This window comes from Onychomys torridus, chromosome 10 (genome assembly GCF_903995425.1).
Source record: "Onychomys torridus chromosome 10, mOncTor1.1, whole genome shotgun sequence".
NCBI lineage: Eukaryota > Metazoa > Chordata > Mammalia > Rodentia > Cricetidae > Onychomys > Onychomys torridus.
The window spans coordinates 18635538-18657519 of NC_050452.1; the positions used below are offsets into that span (position 1 = coordinate 18635538).

Consider the following 21982-nt stretch of genomic DNA (forward strand, 5'->3'; position numbering starts at 1 on the left):
ATCCAATGGCAAAAGGAAAAAAATGAGGGTGAGTCAACTTGGCGTAATAAGAAAAAATCCCAGAGTGGTTTATCAGTCGAAGGTGATGATGACTTTCAGTTCAGGACAACTCACTGAGATTAGGCTGTGCCAGGTTAAAAACACACCACACCTCTTTCTGGAAAGGCCTCCATCCTTTCCTAACAAAAGACTGTAAGAACGGTCAAAGCTCCTGTCCTTAGGCCTGAGCTCATGGAAGAGTTTTTCATCCTGGATCTTTGGTGCCCCCTGGTGGGATGACTAGGGGCGATCGCTTCCACCGTGTTTCAGCCTGTGTCCTTAGGCTCCTCTTAAGCGTCTACCCTGTGGCAGCCAGTGCTGGGTGCCAGCAGGTTCCAATTAGCTACGTGTGTACATGGACAGTGATTGAGTGTGTTCTCTGCAGATCATATGTGGTTTTAATCAACTTTTGAGTTATGTAAACATCTAGAGATCAAATAAGCTTATGCGTTCAACACGAGCACAAAACTTTATTTTGTTTTTTTATTTTGGAGATAAGGTCTTACTGTGTAGCCTTGGTTGGTCTCCAGCTCAGTATGTGGGCCAGGTTGGCCTCAGACTCATAGAGGTCTGCCTACCTCAGTTTCCTAGGTTCTGGGATTTTTTTTTTTTTTTTTTTTTTTTGGAGCTAAGGATCGAACCCAGGGCCTTGCACTTGCTAGGCAAGTGCTCTACCACTGAGCTAAATCCCCAACCCGGTTCTGGGATTAAAGGCATGCACCAACATGCCAGAGAGCACATGGTTCTTGAATACGGCAGGAGGGAGTGCTTCCTACCTATCTGTTGCAATCAGAAAGTCTTAGGCAGCTGCTGTGAATCCCATCTGATCCAAGGCATGACCATAAGGCCTTGATTATGACATGTATTCTCTCTCCCTGAGCCTCATTTTATTCTCTGCAAACTAGCAAAGTAATGTCCCTGTATCACAATATTTTAAGCTGTCAGGAGGAGGGCAAGGCAGCTGAATGTAGCCTTTCTTTTTTCCAGAATCTTCAATAACTTCCTTATGAGGTTTAGTATAAAATTATAAAAGAAAGGGCCATTTAAAACATAGATCAGCCGGGCGGCGGTGGCGCATGTCTTTAATCCCAGCACTTGGGAGGCAGAGGCAGGCGGGTCTCTGTGAGTTCAAGGCCAGCCTGGTCTACAAAGCAAGATCCAGGACAGCCAGGGCTACACAGAGAAACCCTGTCTCGAAAAACCAAACAACAACAACAACAACAAACAAACAACCCCCCCCCCCCAATATAGATCCATGGACAGAAGAAAATGAAGTGTTTTTCTGAGGAAACTGTGGTATACTTCATGGTATAGGGCAGTTGAGCCCTCTCCATCTGTGTGGGAAATGCTGGTAAGGGGGACAGACATTGATCAGAGCATGTGAATGAATAATAGAAGTACAGTCCTGTAAGGCGCAGGGTGGCCAGGGGTAGGCTGAGGTTGTGACGAGAAAGACAGCAGTCCCCTTCTCTTTTCTAGCATGTGGCACTGTCTCATGAGTTTGAGTCTCTGGTACGCCAGGACCCTCGCTTTGAGATCTGCACAGAAGTCGTTCTTGGGCTGGTCTGCTTCCGGCTAAAGGTATGTTATGCCAATTTCAGCCATCTTTGTTTTCGTTGATGAGATAAAATATTATTCACGACATCCACGTGCAAAGTTGTGTACCAGTTGCCAAGGGCTACAGAACATGACCTGTGGTGCTTAGCAGGCGGTGCTGGCTAGCTGACTGGCCTCGTACACTCTCTTCCATGGACTTGCTGCCCAGTTTCCGCAGATGTGATTGGATGCCTTCCTCTTGACCCCACGCCAAGAGTCCATCCAATACCTCTGGAACTGTACTCTTCTGCTGAGTTGTCTGTGGCCTCAGGAACCAGGTCACCTGTGGACACACAGCATCAGCACATCTGGGATCTGGTTGGATAAACAAACTCCACTGTCCCAGTCATCCAGCTATATATACCTCGGCAAGATTCCTGCCCAAAGGGGGCACCTGGGCTGTGTGTTCTCTTTGTGAGGGAAGCCTGCCCAGACAGGCAAGGGAGTAAGCTATCTTTGCAGAGACTTACACAGCCACGTTACTCAAAAGGCCCCTGCTCATCATCGTCCTATAAATGAAACCAGATGCTCTGGCCATTACAGAGACGGCTTTTAATAGGCCAACAATTTTACGTTTTGTTTTCTTGCTCCTCTCCTTCCTCTTCTCCTTTTTACAGTCCTGGGATGGAACCCAGAATTTCACACATACTAGACAAGTCTACACTATACTACAGCCACAGACCCTGCCTCCTTTTTTCTCCCCCACTTTTTTTAAAATAAAGACAAAGGCCTCATGATGTTACCCAGGCTGACCTGAAACTTGCAATCCTCCCAAGTAACTGGGTCTGCAGATGCATACCACGACAGTTGACTGGAAGTTTCTGAAACAGTTCTGGGGCTTGCCAGGAGGCCTCTTTGTCCGAGTCTAGACAGCAATCATGAGAAGGAGCAATCTGGGCTACATCAATTTCATGATGCTGTACCTCCGTGTACTCTCTCTCCTTCCCGAATCTTGATTCTTAAGATTTTGAGATGAAATCCAAACCTAGGAAATCCTAGAAGCAGCAAGCATTACTTTTGTGATGTGAGAGCTGGAGAGGAGGCCCAGGCTTTCTGCAAGTATAAATCGGGATGTTTGGGAAGATGTGTAGGCCGCATGTAGCCTGTGTAGGATGCCTCAAGGTATCCATGTCCCTGGAGTCAGGTGTGTGGACCATGGCATGTGGCAGGTCTACCAACATTGGTGTTGACATCTTTGTCCCCCAAGTAGGTATTTGTTTTTATTGCCATAGGATGTTGCTGCAGGATATTTTCAGTTTTGTAGGATGCTTATATTTTATTTTTTATTGAGATGTAATTCACTTTGGCTTTTAACTTGTCTATTTGAGTGGTTTTTGTTATAGCTACAGGGCTGGGAGTCCATCACTGCAATATAATGTAGAACTTTTGTCTTCCCCAAAGGCCTCTGTATAATAATGCCTCTGTGGTTGTCTACTTCGCTCTTGACCTGGTGTTGTCAGGGCTAAGACTATTACTGGAGTTGTTTAATTTAAGATTATGCCAAATACACTTTGCCTCAGTTTCTCCTCCTTCTCACATGCCTGGTAGTGTGTACAGCCCTCACATGCAAAACCCTCCAAAGCCTTTCTTCTGCGAAAGACCTTTGCTGTCTCCTTCCCATGATCACACCTTTTCCTCTTCTTGGTTTTTTTGAGACAAAGTTTCTCTGTGTAACCCCGACTGTCCTGGAACTCACTCTGTAGCCCAGGCTGCCCTCAAACTCAGAGATCCGCCTGCCTCTGCCTCCCAAGTGCTGGGATCAAAGGCATGCGCCACCACCACCGCCCAGCTTACACCGTTTTCTTAAGGCGGCATATTAACCAAACACTAGTCCTCCTTTTTCTGCCTACATAACTACACAGTATAATTTCCTCCCATTGCCTTTGTTTTCTCCAGTCTGAGTTTTCAATCTTCTCTATCCTTGATGGCTTCAACAAGTGTATATTGTGGCTACTGACTTATTGAGACAGGATCTTGTGTAGCCCAGGCTACCCTCAAATTGACTGTGTAGCCGAGGACTCTCTTGAACGGATTCTCTCATCTTCAGCTCTCAAGAGGTGAGGTTACAGACGCATACCACTCCGCTGCTGAAGACAGCATTCACTGCACAAAATTCATTTTTGTGTCACTGGGAATTTAAACCCAGGTCTCAGATGTGCGAGGCAAGTGCTCTGCCACTAAGCTATATTTCTGGCCCTGTGGCCCTTTATTGGACCTAAAGTATGTGACATTGCAAAGGCATGGTTGCTCCTTTCTCCCTGGCCAGACTCTTCTAATCTTGCTTTGCCTTACTTTTGCCTTTTCATTGCTGTGGTTCTAATCATTTCTGTTGGTTTTCTGCTCCTACTTTATAGAAATCCTGTCTGATCCAAACCAGTTGGAAATGGCAAACAACTTTTTCCTAAATACTTGGTTTTTGTTGTCTGTGTTATCGTCTCATGTCCCCATCTTCCTTGAAGAGGACCTCATTATCCAGACGTGGCACTTACACCAACGGCCTGAATAGTCTGTAGTTCCTTCACTGTGCACTTAAGATTTTTTTGGGAGTTACACTCAGACCCACATCTGGAGGCACATGGATCTATCCAAGGCCAAGAGCACTGTTCTGCATCCAGCAGGTGTTCAGCTACCACTGTCCAGACCAAGAGGACACTTTCCTTCCTATGCGTCTTCCTACATCTTGACCCTCAAAGTCCAGAATAAATGGTCCAGCCCTGCAAGGGTCTTATGACTAGGGAGTGATGCCCGTGTCCACCTTCTTCTATATTTTGCTAAACTGAAAGGCTTAGCAGACAGGGAGCCACCTCATGACAACTTACACAGAGGAGTGAAGGAAGGAATAGGTAAGGAACTTGGGGGCCCAGATAGAAAGTGAAGGCTTCTGTGTGTTGGTTGATAAGGCCCTCTTATCTCTGGTCAGTCATTGGGAGTGGAGGACTTGGGCCTCTCTGTCCCCAGCTGGTTGACTATTCTCTTTCTGGAGAGGCTGTATAGAGATCATCCATGAGCCCCTGTTCCTGTACTTACAGATGTCCTTTCCAGATGCTCACAACAGCTTGGCTGTGGTGTTCCATTATCTTTGTTGTTAAGATCTCCTGTGGGTGCCAAGGTCCCTCAAGCTGCTTTAGTGTACCAGAGACCCAGTTCCATTGTTAACTCTCACCTGTTTTTTGACATTGCCCCTACCAACCTTTATCTTTCTTAAACAAAGTTGGAGGATGGGGAGGTCAACTTCTGATAGCACAGATCACGGAGAAGTAGTGTCATAGGGAGAAGTGATCCCATAAGTTCTGCTAGCCTGTGTTATTTCATCAAGCTTTCTGACATCTTACATACAAAATGAAAAGTAAAGACGATTTCTTGGTTGTCTGCCATTTCTGGGTGATACCAGACTTTGTGTTACATGATGGATCTGCTTTCTAATTACCTCAGGGCTCCAACCAGCTGAACGAAACTCTTTTACAAAGGATAAACGGCGCCAAAAAAATCCACTTGGTTCCCTGTCATCTCCGAGACAAGTTTGTGCTGCGCTTTGCTGTGTGCTCCCGCACTGTGGAGTCTGCCCACGTGCAGCTGGCCTGGGAGCACATCCGAGAGCTGGCAAGCAGCGTGCTGAGAGCTGAGAAGGAGTGAAGGCAGAGCTGCTTCAGGTAAGCTAGCTATGCCAGGAACATGCTGTCCTCCTGGCCTCGGGATTCCAGCTCAGTCCCAGCTTGGCCACTCAGTGCGATGGGGCTGGGCTCCATTGTAACGTGAGGAAGAGAACACTGTAGCATGTTCAGTCAGGAGAAGCAGAAAGAATGCTCTGTGTAACGATGCTACACAGAGAATTTGTATTCACTTCTGTGAGATTATGCATAATAACGTATACATCTTGCTCTCTACGTCCCCCACCCCAGATTTCTCCAAGCAGCATTGACCAAAGCAAATATCAGAATAAACTTTCAATCCATGAAAACTATTAATGGGACTCCCATGTGACTGATTTATTCTGGCAGCAACGATCAAAATCATGATGGTAAAGAAGGGCAAAGCTTCCAGGCTGCTTACAGTTCCAGTGATATTTATCATTAGAAATATCAGATTGGCAACATAACCACATTGTTTGTTTTTTGAGACACATTTTCTCTGTGTATCCTTGGCCGTCTTGGAACTCACTTTGTAGACCAGGCTGGCCTCGAACTCAGAGATCCACCTGCCTCTGCCTCCCGAGTGCTGGGATCAAAGGCCTGCATGTGTCACTACTGCCCGGCTAAACCCTTCAGTTAAAACTATGTATTGTATTGTTTCTGTGTAAACATAGACTCGTCCTTCTCTGTACTCAATTTAGAAGTCTACAAAATTCTTCTTATTATTATTTTATTTTCATTTTGTGGTGCTGAGAATGGAACAAGGATCTTGTGCCTTCTAGGCAGTGCACCACCACTGACTGAGCTACACTGCCACTCTCTGTGTTTTCTAAGTTAGCCCCTAAGTTTGTGCTATTTTCTTTTTCCTGTAGAGATCAAAAGTTGAAAAGAAGTAGACCTGCAAAATGGAATGAATGAGAGAAAACTAATCACCACCCCGTCTTCGTGAAATCATGGTTGCATGTGGCTTCGTGTCTGTCTCCAAAACTAACCAGAAACCTGTGATTGACTTTTTAGTGACTTGTCAATGACGAAGTAGTTTCTGTATTAAACAGGGAAATATGTTTTCTGTGTTCAGAGCTGATGCCAGTGCCTGTAGCCCTTGTTCTTTATTTGGCTGTGATTTTTGTTGATAATAAGATGTCTTTGTGTTCATAAAGCCATTTAGTGGCAGGAAAGGCTTACTTTATTTTCCAGGAAAGTCTTTGGTCTTACCTTCAGACTATATCTATGGCAGTTAGCTTGTCCTATGTGGCTCAATGCTTAATAAACAATTGATGTGTAACACTAACTGTGTTGAGTAAGCATCTTGTTTTACAATGAATCAGACTCTTTCTGGTAAATGTCACTTGCCCTTTCAACCATGACGCCCTTGTTAATGTTCATTTAGTCATCATGTGTTTAATGAAAGCCTGGTGTATGTCAGTCACTGTGCAGATTCATTAACAACACTCAAGTTCTCCTTAGAGATGAGTTCAACTTCTAGGTATTTACTCAAATAATCTCTGATCTTTATATGGACTCATTCTGATTTTAAGATTGATTTAGTTATTTATTATGTATGCAGCATGTATGACCAGAAGAGGGCACCAGACCTTATTACAGATGATTGTGAGCCACCATGTGGTTGCTAGGAACTGAACTCAGGACCTCTGGAAGAGCAGTCAGTGCTCTTAACCTCTGAGCCATCTCTCCAGCCCCTCATTCTGATTTAGAAAAATCTTTTTTTTTTTTTGAGATTTATAAGTGTGTGTGTGTGTGTGTGTGTGTGTGTGTGTGTGTGCCTACGCACGCGCGTGCAGTGCTCAAAGAGGTCAGAAGAGGCTACTGAATCCTCTGAGCTAGAGTTATAGTAGTTGTGACCCACCTAATTGTGGGTACTAGATATCAAACTTGGGTCTTCCACAAGAGCAGTGTGCACTCTTAGCTACTTAGCTATCTCTCCGATCCCAACACATGTGTTTTTATTCCAAGATTAATGATTATCCTTTGGAGCCTTTAGAAATGCCAATGTCATTCAAAAAGGGTCCTTGGGTTTGTAGCAGGTGTAGTGGTTTATATTGAGAGTCCACTTCATAGGACCTAGAGTCATCTGGGAGACAAGCCTCTGTGTATGCCTGGGATGGGATTTCTAGATTAGATTGCCTGAGGCCATGCCTGGGAGGGATTATTTTGATTAGGTTACTTGAGGTGATAAGACCTACCTCCAAGTGGATGGCATCATTTCCTGAGCTTGAATCCCAGACTGCACAAACAGGAGACTGCTAGCTGAGCACAGTATTCATGGGTCTCTGCTTCCATACTGGATGCAGCATGATCAACTCCTTTAACGAGGGTTTCCCTTCCGTGATGGACTACATCCTCAAACTGTCAGGGCAAATACACGTGTTTTCCCTTAGGTTGCTTTTTGTCAGGGTATTTTATCACAGTGACAGGAAAAAGTAAGATAGCAGGTATATTTTGAATTTTGGATGCTTCTGACATTTGTGTAACCATAACAGAATGATATGATCTGTTCTTCAGAAATCTTGGTGCTTATCATGCATGCTCTCTATCTTATTTGGTCAGGACATTATTTATAGATGAACCAGATTTGGCTTTTGTCCTGATGGGGAGGCAAGGGATGGTATACTGAGGCCACCAAAACTATCTGTGGTAGGACCAGGAGAGTAGGAAACACTCAAATTACTGAGTTGAGGTTGATGTGCCTACATGTTACAATGATTGGTTTTCACTTCTCAGTGCACCCTTGTGTATGCTGTAAGGCTTCAAGAAGAGCCACTGCTACCATTGACATGATCCCCCTCTTCTGCTGCACAAAGAGCTCCACTCAGCATGGTCTTTAACTCTAGCAAGACGGTTGAGACCTCAGTCTGAGCAAGCGGTTAGGTGGCATGTGCCACAGGACACATTGCACAGATGGGAGGCAGGGGTTAGCTGAAAGGCTAGGGTATTTCTTTCTAGAACTGTCTGAATCTTTAGGGAATAGTCTAAGACCCCAGTTTATGTTCAGACCCAGGAGGGATGCAATCCTGTCTAATTATGGCTCATTTTTAGCTGATTCACTGTCATATTAGAGTTTCTATTGCTGTGATGAAACACCACGGCCAAAAACAACTTAAAGAGGAAAGGGTTGGTTTGGCTTACATTTCTGCATCACAGCCCATTGGAAGAAATGAAGGAAGTAACTCAAAGGACGAATTGATGAAGAGAGAGTAATGTTGCTTAGGGCATTGCTCAGTGTGTTTTCTTTCTTTCGTTTTTTTCAAGACAGGGTTTCTCTGTGTAACAGCCCGGGCTGTCCTGGATCTCGCTCTGTAGACCAGGCTGGCCTCGAACTCACAGAGATCCACCTGCCTCTGCCTCCCGAGTGCTGGGACTAAAGGCGTCCCGCTTTTGAAGTTTCCTCTTCCCAGATGACTGTACTTTGTATCTAGTTGACAGCAGCACACTCATCTACTGGCCTCTCCAGGCATGTCTTCAGCTTGGTGCTCAGACTCCAGAACACTCAGCCCTAGAAACAAGAAGAGTTTCCTCCCATTTAACAAAACTATACACCAGCACTTACTCTATGACAGGCGCTGTTGCCCATATTTAAAATTATCAATTTAATATTCATCTTTAAATTCCCTGAGGAACAGGCAGTGGTAGCGCACGCCTTCAATCCCAGCACTTGGGAGGCAGAGGCAGGCAGGTCTCTGTGAGTTCAAGGCCGGCCTGGAGTACAGAGTGAGTTCCAGGATAGGCTCCAAAGCTACACAGAGAAACCCTGTCTCGAAAAAAATCAAAAACAAACAAACAAAATCCCTGAGGTAAGCTGTACTACTACCTCACTTTTACAGAGGAGAAAACAGAGGCCCTAGGAGGTTTGATAACATGTTTCAGTGTCACAGAGATAACGGACACCTGAGCAATGGACACTGTCTAGGCAGTCAGGCTCTAGAATCCACCATGGACTAATCTTGTGTTGGTTTTTTTTTTTTTTTTTTTTGGTCAAGTTGACACAAACTAAAGCCATCTGGGATGAGAGAACCTCAATTGAGAAAATGCCCCCCTCAGATTGCCTGTAGGCAAGGGTGTACAGTATATTCTGGATTAACAATAGATGTGGGAGGGTCCAGCCAGCTATGGCGGTAGCATGCCCATGAAGGTGATCTTAGGTTGTATAAAAAAAAAGCAGCCTGGAGCCAGGCAGTGGTGGCGCACACCTTTAATCCCAGCATTTGGGAGGCAGAGGCAGGAGGATCTTTGTGAGTTCGAGGCCAGCCTGGTCTACAGAGTGAGATCCAGGAAAGGCACAAAGCTACACAGAGAAACCTTCTCTCGAAAAACAAAACAAAACAAAATTCTTGGCATCTTTTTTTGCCGGGTGGTGGTGCATGCCTTTAATCCCAGCACTTGGGAGGCAGAGGCAGGCAGATCTCTATGAGTTCGAGGGCAGCCTGGTCTACAAAGAGAATTCCAGGAAAGGCCAAAGCTACACAGAGAAACCCTGTCTCGGAAAAAAAAAAAAAAAAAAAAAAAAAAAAAGCAACCTGGGTTAGCCATGAAAGCAAGCCGGTGAGCAGTGTTCCTCTGTGGTCTCTGCTTCAGTTCCTGCCTCTGTTTTTGCTTTGAGTTCCTGACTAGAATTTCCTTCATGATGGACTATAAGTTGCAAGAGGAAATAAACCCTCTCCTCCGCAAGCTATCATGGCATTTAATGACACCAGAAAGCAATAAGGACAGAGTTTTCTCAGGGTAGGTGGCAGTGGGGACATTTGGTGCTTATGGGACAAGCTCCATCTTTATCTGCCTGGGGAAATCTGGTCCGTGACACCACCTATACATTATCCACATAGAATTCAATACGACAAAGCCAGGGATGGTGGCACACACTTTTAATCCCAGCACTTGGGGAGCAGAGGTAGTTGGATCTCTGAGTTCAAGCCACTCAGGGCTACAGAGAGAAACTCTGTCTTGATAAAAACAAAAACAAACAAAAAAGAATCCAGAATGCCTGGATTGAGGCTAGTGTGTGGTCAGCATGTAGCACCTTTATTTAAATCTCTGCCCAATGCAGTATCATATTATAGCACAATGACCTCTGGTGGTACTGGTACCAGATGCTGCCTGTATGGCCTCAGGTGTTTGCTGATTACAGGCACTTCCTCCAGGTGTTGGGAAAGCCCTAGACTTATCTGGACACAGCAGGCAGCAGAGACAGACTTATCCTGGAACATCTCTTATCTAGAATGTAGCAAAGAGCAGCCTTCCTGGAACCTGAGATCCAAGTCAGGCTGACCACATACCAGTCAGCATTAAGAGAAGCCCAAGGCAGAAGGGCAGGGGGATGTCACAGGTGGCATCTCATTATCTTAAAGGGAACACAGGAAAGGGATAAAGGACAAGACCTTTAGGGAAGGCAGGATTGAACTTTTAACTAGGGAATCCAATAGATGAGCTGGAAAATGGTCTTACTGGCATTTTACCCAGAAAGTCTACATTTAAGGAAACATTTTGGCCTAAGGATAGCTTCATTGTTTTATAGGAATCATGTAAATTCCCACTTACTAACAGTTTTCACTACCTTGGTCTCAAAATCTGTTTTCTGGGCACCTCTCTGTGTGTGCCATAACAAACCCTTGTAATAAGTAATGGGAAAAATATGAAGAGGATACTAGGAGAGTAAGTTGCTTGCATAAAATGAGAATATTTGGAAAGATCATTTTAAAGAAGCTTGTGTGGTTCCTAGTAGTAGACATGCAATGGACAGGAAGATTACCGGCATGTACCCCATAGCCAACTCAAATGGATACTTAAAGAAGCAAAGTGGTGGGGCTGCGATGGCGAACGCCTTTAATCCCAGCACTCGGGAGGCAGAGGCAGGCGGATCTCTGTGAGTTCAAGGCCAGCCTGGTCTCCAAAGAGAGTTCCAGGAAAGGTGCAAAGCTACACAGAGAAACCCTGTCTCGAAAAACCAAAAAAAAAAAAAAAAAAAAAAGAAGCAAAGGGATCCACAAATGGACCAGTTTTTTTCTAAACACAGGAAATACACAGAAGCCCAAACTGCCTGAGCTTGACTAAGACCCCCTGCTTCAACCTCATAAGAAAAGTGACCTGAAGTAAGCTGCTACCAACCTGCCAGCTCCTCTCCAATAGTCTTGTCTCCCCACTTGACAAAACTCACCCTTCTGCTTTTGCCCAGTACAAGCTCTCACTCCATTTTGTAGAGTGGAGGTTGCCCCGTTCATGAATGTAGAGGCTAATTAAATATAATTAGAACTTAGACTTGTTAAAACTCTGCCTCTGGTCGTAGGGGAGAGCAGCATCTAATTAAAACTTCTTTAGCACTGTGTGTTCCATAGACTGTCTGTTCAAGGAATGGCTGGATACATTTCCAGTCTTCTTTGGGCCTCTTTCACCAAGGTAGGCTGGGAGCAGAAAGATGTGACAATTGGCAGAAATCCAACCACACTCAGGAAATCTCAAAGAAAGGGCCAGATTTAATTTTTGTCCCATCTTTTTGTCTTATCCCTACAACATTCTACTTCATGCACCTCTATAAACACATTTTAAGAAACACTTGGGTTGGGGATTTAGCTCAGTGGTAGAGTGCTTGCCTAGCAAGCGCAAGGCCCTGGGTTTCGATCCTCAGCTCAAAAATCAAACAAACAAACAAAAACAAAAACAAAAACAAAACAAAAAAAACCCAAACCAACCAACCAAACAAAAAACAGTTATTATTGTGCATTTGTGTATGATGAGTTGAAAAGGCACATGTGCCAAGAGGTCAACGGACAACTGTGTGGAGTCAGTTTTCTCCTTCCATGTTCTCACGGGGTCTGGAGCTCAAACTAAAGCCACCAGGCTTGCACAGTAAGCGCTTTTACTTGAGACATTTTGCTAGCCCTCCAACCACACATTTCCTGGCAGAAAGGATGCATATTGTTTGGGATCATTTTCTCTCTCTGCTCAAAACAAATTAGCTAACTGAACTATACACAGGCACTGTCTGAGGTTATGTTTATAACTGCATAGATACATACACAAGAAGAACCCCTCCCACCAAGGGCACTGGTTCTGTCTGCTTTAAGTGGCAAGTTCTTCATTGCAAGCCCAACAACTTCCACCCATGAGAGAGAGTCTACTAAGCAGTTTGTGTTCTCAGACAGCAAATTTACTGCTTGCATAGCTTGTCCACATAAACTTGTCCACACTATGCATCGGGTTGTGATTCTAACAAAGCTAATTTTTAAAAGATGAAAGTCTTTACATAGCATAAGGGTTTGAATTGCACCAGGGAATCACGTTGCCTTTTGCAGGGTTCCTGGTCTAACAGACAGAATAATTTAAAAACAGACTCAGCAGGAAACTGGAAGGCAATTTTGAGTTGAGGGGAAAAACAAGGCAATCTAGACATCTCAGCAGCCTCTGGGAGGAGGGAGAGGGATAAGAGGAAAAGAGAAGTCCATGCTTTGGGAGTTAAAGGTCAGAAAAGCAAGCATGCTCAGCAATGCAGCTCGGTGAACGGCTGCGGGGGGGGGGGGGGGGGGGGGAGGGTTTTCAGAGTGAGTGAAAATGCCCAGAACCTTAGGGCGAGCAGGGTTAGGATTTTGTTCAGTTTTTAATGAGGGAGGTAGAATGAAAGATAAGTTTTCTCAGTGAAAAACAGGCAGGCTTAGCAATGAGGGCTGTAGACAAAGAGACATAAATAAAAAGCACAACCCCCTTCCTACTCCCTGACAATCAGCTCCCGACTTCTTGGAGCCTGACCCGGTGGCTTATGCCCTAAACAATCAATTAAGAACCTAACCTTTTGTGACCTCACCCAAATTGCAAGATGTTTTAGCTCGTAATAGGGAGATGGGAGGAGGGGTCCAAAGCTGTTTATGAGGGGTGGGGGGGAGGTCCATCAGTGACTGCCAAGCTTGTCAATATGTGTTTTTATGATTAGTAACAAACATAAACTGTTTTAGCTCATGTTGGAACCCCGCCAGGTACTGCTATGGTAATTTTGGTATTAAGTCTAATGCTGGCTGTAATCTTTACCAAAGCTGCCTGAATTCGAGACTTATTTGATAGCTGCTGGTGAACTAGACAGGGCTGGAGAGAGCCGCAGATGCGGGCAGGCTCAGGTCTGGCGGCCTGGAGGCGCCTCCCGTCCCAGGGGAGTCCCGCTCTCTGCAACCCCGCGACTTTTCTTTCCTCTCTCACAGCCCTTCTCTACTTTTGCAGCATTTAGCACTGCAAAAAGAACATCATCAATCCGAGGTGAATCGGAAGCCGATGGCATGCTTAGGGGAAAAAAAAAAAAACCATGGCCACAGCGCGGGAACAAAGACCGCGGCCACATAGACGGTGGGCGGGAAGTCCGGATTCCCGCGCTCGGGCCAGGGCGCCGCCCACCAGGCCTCCCGCGGCCCCGCCCACGCGCCGCCCGCCGCCCGCAGCCCGCGCGCGCCCCTCGGCCCTTCCTACGCGCAGGCGCGGCGCTGGCCGAGCGCGTCACAGCCGCGCAGGCGCCCTGCGAAGGGCGCGCTTTTCGGTGGCTGCTGACCCGGCAGGGATCGCTGGGGGGCCTCGGTAGGCGGCTGGTTTCCGTGAGGGCCGCGGGCGGGCCGAGGCTGTGGTCGCCACGTCGGCGGTTTTTTTTTTTTTTTTTTTTTTTTTTTGGCCCGGGTTGTCGGAGAGGGTGGTCTTGGGAAGTCTAGGGCGAGGCTCTCGCTCCCGGCGGCGGCGCCTGGGGTTGAGGGACGTGCCTGTGGGCGGGACGGGCTTGGGGTCAGCTCGGCCGCGGCTCCCTCCCGCCACGACTGTAAGGAAGGCCGAGCAGCTTTGCCGCCCCAATTCCCTCGCTCCGAGGACCGTGCTTTCACCAGTACTCACAGGTTAATGCCCCTCCATCACAAGTGGAAATTCCACGTCGTGAAACCGTTTTTTTTTTTTTCTTTTCTCCATTCGGTCCTGCTCAGAATTATTTATTATTTAAAATGTATACAGTTAACCTTCTGGTATGTGGCTAAGGCATATGTTAAGTATATGCGAGTCTTGTGTTTAGGATGGTGTCCCCTACCCATTATATGTGTTAGTATCTGGAAATCAGACACGCTTCTGACCCCAAGCATATGGGATAGGGATTATTCGTCAGTTGTGATTAGGTAGCTGGTTCCAGGCCATGCACAGTCACTGTGGCCGGAGAGAAACGTCCAAAGGGAAGGAATAATAGAATTCACGATCTCTTAACCTGATATTCTGAGTTCTGGGGACACTTAATGCTTCCAGTAATTACAAAATAAACCCTGTCAGCTGAAGTTTCACGCTGCATTTTTTTTTTTTTCTTTTTTCCTTTTTAGGTGGAAACACATAGCTTAAGAAATATACTCCAAATCATTGCTGAAAGAACAGATCATCCACAATCCCAGGCCTGGGAAATGGTTTAGCCGGTAAAAGCTTTTGAGCTTGGGGACCCATGTGGTGAAAAGAGAAAACCCAATTCCTGCAAGCTGCCTTCAGACCTAGACCTCGATCCCTCCCCAGTAGATGAAATTAATTAAAAAAAGTAAAGCTTTTATGTCCAGGATCTGGCTTCAGGTCCTGAGCTCTAAATTCCTGTGCTACTTTCGCACTAAGGAATTAGAGTGTTGTAAAGGTCGAAAATGATGTCTGGTATATAGTAGGCACTCCAGTCTTTAATCATTATTATATTAGTGGATACCATAGTCTAGGTACTGAAGAAAATCTAAATGCAATGAAAAATAGTTCTTGCAGAAGCCAACTGTTCAATTTGAAGGACAAGTAACTTGCTTAATCAGAAAATTAACAGAATTAAGGAGATTGAAATGTAGCTCTGTTGTCCATACTCATTAACTGTAATTTATAGGTTTTATCAAGACTAGACAGGTTGAAATAACTTGGAAGTGGTGGACAATTCAGTATCTGTGCCACCGAGCAGTGGCACAACAGTTTTCGGCTGTCTGTATCTGGTTATAGGGTATGACTAGGTGGAAAAGATGAATGTTGATTAAAAAGATGGTGGTGGAAGAGGATAATTTTGAGAATGACTAGAATTTGTGATTTTAGTGTCGATATTTTCCAAGTCACCGCCCTTAAGTGTCCTATTTTTGATGTTGTATAAAGGAGATTAAAATATAGTTAAAGCAGACAAAAGCAGGGCTGCGCCCCAGAACTGTTGATTTAATTGATACTAGTTTAGCGTTAAGTTGTAATTTTACTAGATGTTGTTTCCTATTATTGTAAGTAGAGATTTATGTTCGCCTATCTATAATGTGGTAAGTTCTTTGTACTGCATTGTGGAACATAAAAAGCTATATTAAGCCAGGTGGTGGTGGGGGGTGCATGCCTTTAGTTCCAGCACTTGGGAGACAGAGGTAGGCAAGTCTTTGAGTTCCAGGACAGCCAAGGCTACAAAGAGAAACCCTGTCTCAAACTTCTTCCCATCACCCCCAAAAAGCTATATTAAATATAGCTCACATACATAAAAAGTACTGGTAGCTGTACTTCCAGATAAATTGGAAGTAAATTTAAAATGTAGACGGTCTTTTTACTTTATCGTTATACTTCTTAGGAAATCAAAAATTTTTCTTAAACTTTTCCCTTGCTAGTGTACAGGCAAATTCTACATTACAAAAATAAAAATAGGCGTTGGGGATTTAGCTCAGTGGTAGAGCGCTTGCCTAGCAAGCACAAGGCCCTGGGTTCGATCCTCAGCTCCACATTAAAAAACAAAAAACAAAACAAAAAAAAAAAATAAAAATAGTTTTTATATGATTTAGTGGTGAGTTGGGCACACTTGTGCTAAGCTGTGAATATGGATGGCAGGGCACTACTTTCAGGTCTTGAGAACTTAGGTTGGCAGACTTGAGAGCAGGTGCCTTATGCTAAGCCATTTCCCTGGCCTATTTGTTTATTTTCCTTAGATTTTTGTATAAAATGAAAGGATTTATGAGAATATCTTGAGGAAAGTCTGATGTAAAACTCCTTTACTGGTAGATTATTTGGCTTGTTCTTGCAGTTAATCTTTCATAAGTTTTAATTATTTATTTTAAGGATAGTTTCTCTGTTGCCCTGGCTGTTCTAGAACTCACTTTGTAGACCAGGCTGGTCTCAAACTCCTAGAGCTCCACCTGCTTCTGCCTATCAAGTGCTGGGATTAAAGTTGTGTGCCACCAAATTTTAACACTGTGGGAAATGGGGAAAGTTTGGAAGATTTGTGGCATCATGTTTCAAATGTATATATATGATAAATCATTAAAATATTAAATATGCATTCATACTTATGTTTCATGCAGCTCCATCTGCACTGATAGCATCAAGAAGTAGTCTGTACGTGGTGAAGTACACAGTATCTCACGTGGAACTTTGAACTTGACTTCTGGCATTACTCATAATCAGCAGAGTTTCCTCTAGTAAGTGCTTTAACTCTTTCAGCTTCTGTATCTACATTTGTGCAGCTGGGGTAACAGTTTTGAAATTATTTTCATATTCGCCCAATTTGATTCTCACAGTGGTTCCTTCAGATATAATCTGAAGACCCAGAAATTGCAAATGACTTGCTTAGTATTTTTTTTTTTTTAGAAAACATGAAGATTTAAAGCTTCCTCAGGGTGTCTTCATAGACACACACACACACACACACACACACACACACACACACATATATATCATTAAACTTTGTTCTGATTTGTTTCCCTCAGTTCTGCCTCCTACCCAACCCATCCTTCCCCGGGTTCCCTTTTCATTAGATCCTTTCTGCTTTCCTATTCCATGTTCCATTGCCCCATTTCCCACCTCCCTAAAAATCACCACCTCCTTTCATGATCAACTTCTATTCCGTGGTCTACAAACATATGTAAATGCATGCACACTTCTGTGCACACATATATACACAATTTCCAACTCTTTCTGCTTTCTATTTCATGTTTCATTGCCTTATTTCTCACCTCCCTAAAGATCACAACTTCTCATGTTCTCCTCCTAGTTCTCATCCACAAATACATGTGTACACACACACACACACACACACACACACACAATTTCTAAATCTAGATTCAGCATATGAGAGAAAATGAGGTATTTGTCTTTCTAAGTTTGGCTTATTTTGTGTAGCATATGATTTTTAGTTGATTCCAACTAAATAGCCAAGAATGTTGAACACTTGTGCAAGTGTTTATTGGCTGTTCGATATTGGGCATTTTCTTCTGTCACTATCACTTAATAAATACTTCCTTTCTTTAAGTTGTTTACGAAAACTTTTGGGACAGAGTCTCATGTATCCCAGATTGGCTTTAAACTTACTGTGTAGCTGAGGGTGGTGACCTTGAACTTCTGCTGAATCCGTTGTTCAAATGCTAAGAGTATGGGCATGCATAGTTATACCCAGTATGTTTGTACTGGGGATCAAACACAAGGATTCGGACACATTAGTAAGCGCTCTACAACCTGAGTCTCATTTCCCAACCCCTTTCTTTGGTTACCTTTAAATCCTTTTTGCTTAAATCCATGAATATTTTCTTTGTAGGAAAATTATCTTATAAATAAGACAGTTTAGCGTCTAAGAAGTCATTATTTGGTTGTCCTTAATCTTGACAACAGTACTAATGTACCTTTGTGTCATGAGTACTTGAAATATATGATTAACTTGATATTACTTTTACAAATAAATGTCTGTCTGTATAAATGAACCTTATAAATAAATCTAGTGTGTTTTTTTTTTTTTTTTTTTTTAAGCAGAGAATTTTATACTCTTATTTTCTTCTTGATACTGATTTGTCTTTTATTTTGTTTTGTGTTATAGAACTTCTGACATGGAGACTTCCAGCTCTAGGTCTGTGCACCTGGGCGAATGGCAGAAGAATTACTTTGTAGTTACATCCAGCACATGTACACCAGGACAGAAGGCAGATGCATACCGTGCACAGATAGAAAGCATTCAGTATGCATGGGCCAACTCCGAGATCTCTCAGGTCTGTGCTACCAAACTGTTCAAAAGGTATACAGAGAAATATTCTGCAGTTATTGATTCTGACAATGTTGAAACTAGCTTGAATAACTATGCAGAGAGCGTTTTAGCTTTGGCAGGATCTCAACAGGCTGACAGTGACAAGTGGCAATCTAGATTGTCAATAAATAATGTTTTCAAAATGAATAATATACAGGAGATGATGCAAGCTGGAAAGAAGTGGAAAGAGTCCATGCTGAAACCTGCTGATGCATCAGTAGTCATCTGTAAAGAGCCCACTGTCTTTGAGCTTTCTAAATTTAGTGTTTGTGGAAGTTCTGGAGAAGGTGACTTCTTAGCCAGTTCAATTTGTGACACAGATAGGACCCAGACTGTCCCAGGCAGCAGTCTGGGACATTCGCGGTTTCAGAGTGCTCTGCTGCCTGTGGCAACTAATAGCAGGAAGACTTGCCCCACCTCCTCAACACCTTTAGGTGAGTCATCCACTGCAAAATTTCACACTACACCATTATTTGGAAGTACTAAAAAGGAAACTCACAGCTTTCCTAAAACCAGCACAGGACCAAATATGTTCTTATCCAGTGTGTCTTGTTTTCCTTCTGGCTGTGAAAATCCACGAGAAAGGAAGGCTTTTTATGGCTCTGGCAACATTGACGTGCTTTCTGATTCAGTACCGAATAAGGCTTCTAGTAAAACAGAAGACAGTGACCAAAGGGAAGATAATAGCCTGCCTACCTTTAAAACCGCAAAGGAACAATTATGGGCAGATCAAAAAAAAAAGTGCCACCAATCCCAGCATGCATCAAAGTCTTCATATGGTAGTGTGAAAAAGTCTTTGGGAGCAGGGAAATCGAGAGGAATATTTGCAAAGTTTGTTCCTCCTGTATCTAAGCAAGATGAAGATGAGCAGAATGAAAGAGTGAAGTGCAAGCCTACTAGAGCAGAGTCTATAGAACTAGAACAACCCATTGATGACCGTCTGAAGAACGTGGAGCCAAGGATGATTGAACTTATTATGAATGAAATTATGGACCATGGGCCTCCAGTACATTGGGAAGATATTGCTGGAGTAGAATTTGCCAAAGCCACAATAAAGGAAATCGTTGTGTGGCCTATGATGAGGCCAGATATCTTTACTGGATTACGAGGGCCCCCTAAAGGAATTCTACTCTTTGGCCCTCCAGGGACTGGTAAAACTCTGATTGGCAAGTGCATTGCTAGTCAGTCTGGAGCAACATTCTTCAGTATCTCTGCTTCATCTTTGACTTCTAAGTGGGTGGGTGAGGGGGAGAAAATGGTCCGTGCGTTATTTGCTGTTGCACAGTGTCAGCAGCCAGCTGTGATATTTATTGATGAAATTGATTCTTTATTGTCTCAAAGAGGAGATGGTGAACATGAATCTTCTAGAAGGATAAAAACAGAATTTTTAGTTCAGTTAGATGGAGCGACCACATCTTCTGAAGACCGTATTCTGGTGGTGGGAGCCACAAATCGGCCCCAAGAGATTGATGAGGCTGCCCGGAGAAGGTTGGTGAAAAGACTTTATATTCCCCTCCCAGAACCTTCAGCCAGGAGACAGATAGTAGTTAATCTCATGTCCAAGGAGCAGTGTTACCTCAGCGATGAAGAAATGGAGCTGGTGGTGCAGCAGTCTGATGGGTTTTCTGGCGCAGACATGACACAGCTTTGCAGAGAGGCGTCTCTCGGTCCTATTCGCAGTTTGCACGCTGCTGACATCGCTACCATAAGCCCAGATCAAGTTCGACCCATAGCTTATGTTGATTTTGAAAACGCTTTTAGAACTGTGCGGCCTAGCGTGTCTCCAAAAGACCTAGAGCTTTATGAAAACTGGAATGGAATGTTTGGTTGTGGAATGTGAACACAGGAATTGAAAGGAGAAGCCGACATCTAATAGTCCAGTCCTTTTGCCTTTAACATAGGAAGCTTGGAGTGTGCTACTTGTATTGTGGAGTATATCCTGAATCTATGCCTCAGATTAGAATGATAACAGCTTAACTACTGATTGATATATCTTCCATTAGTATGTTGTATTTGCCTTCCAAGTATTATGTGATATATAAGCTTACTTCATTTAAATAGAATGACCTTTTATTTCTAAGTGAGTTCAGCTTAGGACTTTAGTTTGGTGATAATAAACTTTGCTAAGTGTAGTCTGGTTTACATTTGAAACAGTGTTGCTTAGTTGGCTTAGATAGAGTTAAGATCTTACCAAAGGTACCAAAAACTAAGCCACATTAACCTGTGCTGGTTTGTAACCTGTTTTGTGTTTTGTTTTTGCTTTTTTTTTCCCTATCAAAATTAACGGATAAAAACATATAAACATGTTTAGAAATAGCAAGATGTAATCTGGTATCAAGGATGTAGCACCCCCACTCCAAACAGAAGATGTTAAGTGTTTTTTTTTTTTTCCTAGGGGTCTGGAATGTTTTCCATTAATATTTTATCCGATACCACTTCAAAGCCTATTATTTCACCCTCTTTCAAAACTAAATGTTTTTAAATTATTGTATTGTTTTGTCTTGTAAAACATGTTTATTGTAGAAACTTCAGAAGACAGGAGCAAAAAGAATAAAATTATTGTTAGTGTATTACCACTTTGAGGGGCATACCTTATTTTGTTATAACTTCTTTCAGATTATTTTGTTTTATACAGTGCTGTGATTTTACTGTGAATCTTCTTTTGTAGTCTGTTTGGTTTTTCCCTCCAACTGGTATGCAGCCATGTTGGCATGAAACCATCCCCTACCTCATTCTTCCAACTGCAGTGATTACAGGCCTGTGCTACCATGCCCAGTTAGCTAGTTCCTTTTCTTGAAAGTATGTCATCATTTTGAGTGCTGTTATACATATCTACAGTAATCTTCCTTTACACACTGTTTGGGAGGTCGTGGTATACATGGGCAGTTTATTAACCCAAGAGTTGATATTTTTCTCTTGCGAATGTGGCAAGTTGAAATGGAATTTGAAACACTTTTAATGAGTTTAGAAAGTTTGTACTTCATGTTGGCTCACTCCAGTTCCTGGGGATACAGTGCCCTCTTTTGACTTCAGCTGGGACCATGTATATATACATGGTACACATGCACACATGCAGGCAAAGAAATGTAATAATTTTATTTATGTGTAAAATCTAAATTTAAAAAGTTTGTACTTTGAGGTAGTATATGTCATTTTTCATCTACCTTTTATTTATACATTACTGCTTTAAAAACTTTTGTAAATTTCCCCTTTGAAATGTGTGATTGTCCCCTTAGAACTTGTTACTGTTTTCAATTTTTCTTTTCTTTTCCCTTATTTTTATTTTTATTTTTTTGAGAGAGGGTTTCTCTGTGTAACCCTGGTCGTTCTGGAACTAGCTCTGTAGACCAGGCTGGCCTTGAACTCAGTCTGCCAGCCTCTGCCTACTAAGTGTTGGGATTAAAGTTGTGTGCTATCACCACCCAGCAGTTTTTATTTCCTAATACCTTAAAATGTCTCCTAATATCCAGTACTTTATTGTTGTTAGGATTTGAAAATGAAATGTCCTTCACAGGCTCATATGCTCAGTCATTGGCTCCCAGATAGTGGTGTACTTTCGGAAGGTTCTAGAAACTTCAAGAAGTAAGACTTATTTATAAGAAGTAAGTCATTGGGGTTATATCCTTAGGGGCTAAGTCTTGTGCCAGGCTCTTGGTTTCTTTCTGTGAAGACTCCCTTGTCACTGCTGCCAAATCTCCTTGGACAGAACCTTCTGAAG

At 43.3% G+C, this 21982-nt stretch overlaps 2 protein-coding genes across 4 annotated transcripts in view; both read left to right on the forward strand.

Annotated features, from left to right (window-relative positions):
* Positions 1-6555, forward strand: part of Ddc (dopa decarboxylase) — a 78322-nt gene extending 71767 nt beyond the window's left edge. Inside the window, exons 13-15 of the mRNA XM_036201001.1 lie at positions 1519-1620; positions 5068-5285; positions 6137-6555. Coding sequence (XP_036056894.1) covers positions 1519-1620; positions 5068-5268 — 303 coding nt within the window. The 3' untranslated portion in view covers positions 5269-5285; positions 6137-6555. The remainder of the gene's footprint in view (positions 1-1518; positions 1621-5067; positions 5286-6136) is intronic.
* A 7215-nt stretch (positions 6556-13770) lies between these two features.
* Positions 13771-21336, forward strand: Fignl1 (fidgetin like 1). 3 transcript variants are annotated; one of them, XM_036201222.1, is made up of 4 exons: positions 13771-13829; positions 14600-14689; positions 16556-16672; positions 18061-21336. In XM_036201222.1, the coding sequence occupies exon 4, from the start codon at positions 18071-18073 to the stop codon at positions 20102-20104; it is 2034 nt and encodes a 677-aa protein (XP_036057115.1). In that variant the 5' UTR covers positions 13771-13829; positions 14600-14689; positions 16556-16672; positions 18061-18070; the 3' UTR covers positions 20105-21336. The 3 variants fall into 3 exon arrangements, with proteins under 3 accessions (XP_036057115.1, XP_036057114.1, XP_036057116.1); XM_036201221.1 differs by lacking the exon at positions 13771-13829 and adding an exon at positions 13953-14134; XM_036201223.1 differs by lacking the exons at positions 13771-13829; positions 14600-14689 and adding an exon at positions 13953-14134.
* The last annotated feature ends 646 nt before the right edge of the window (positions 21337-21982 follow it).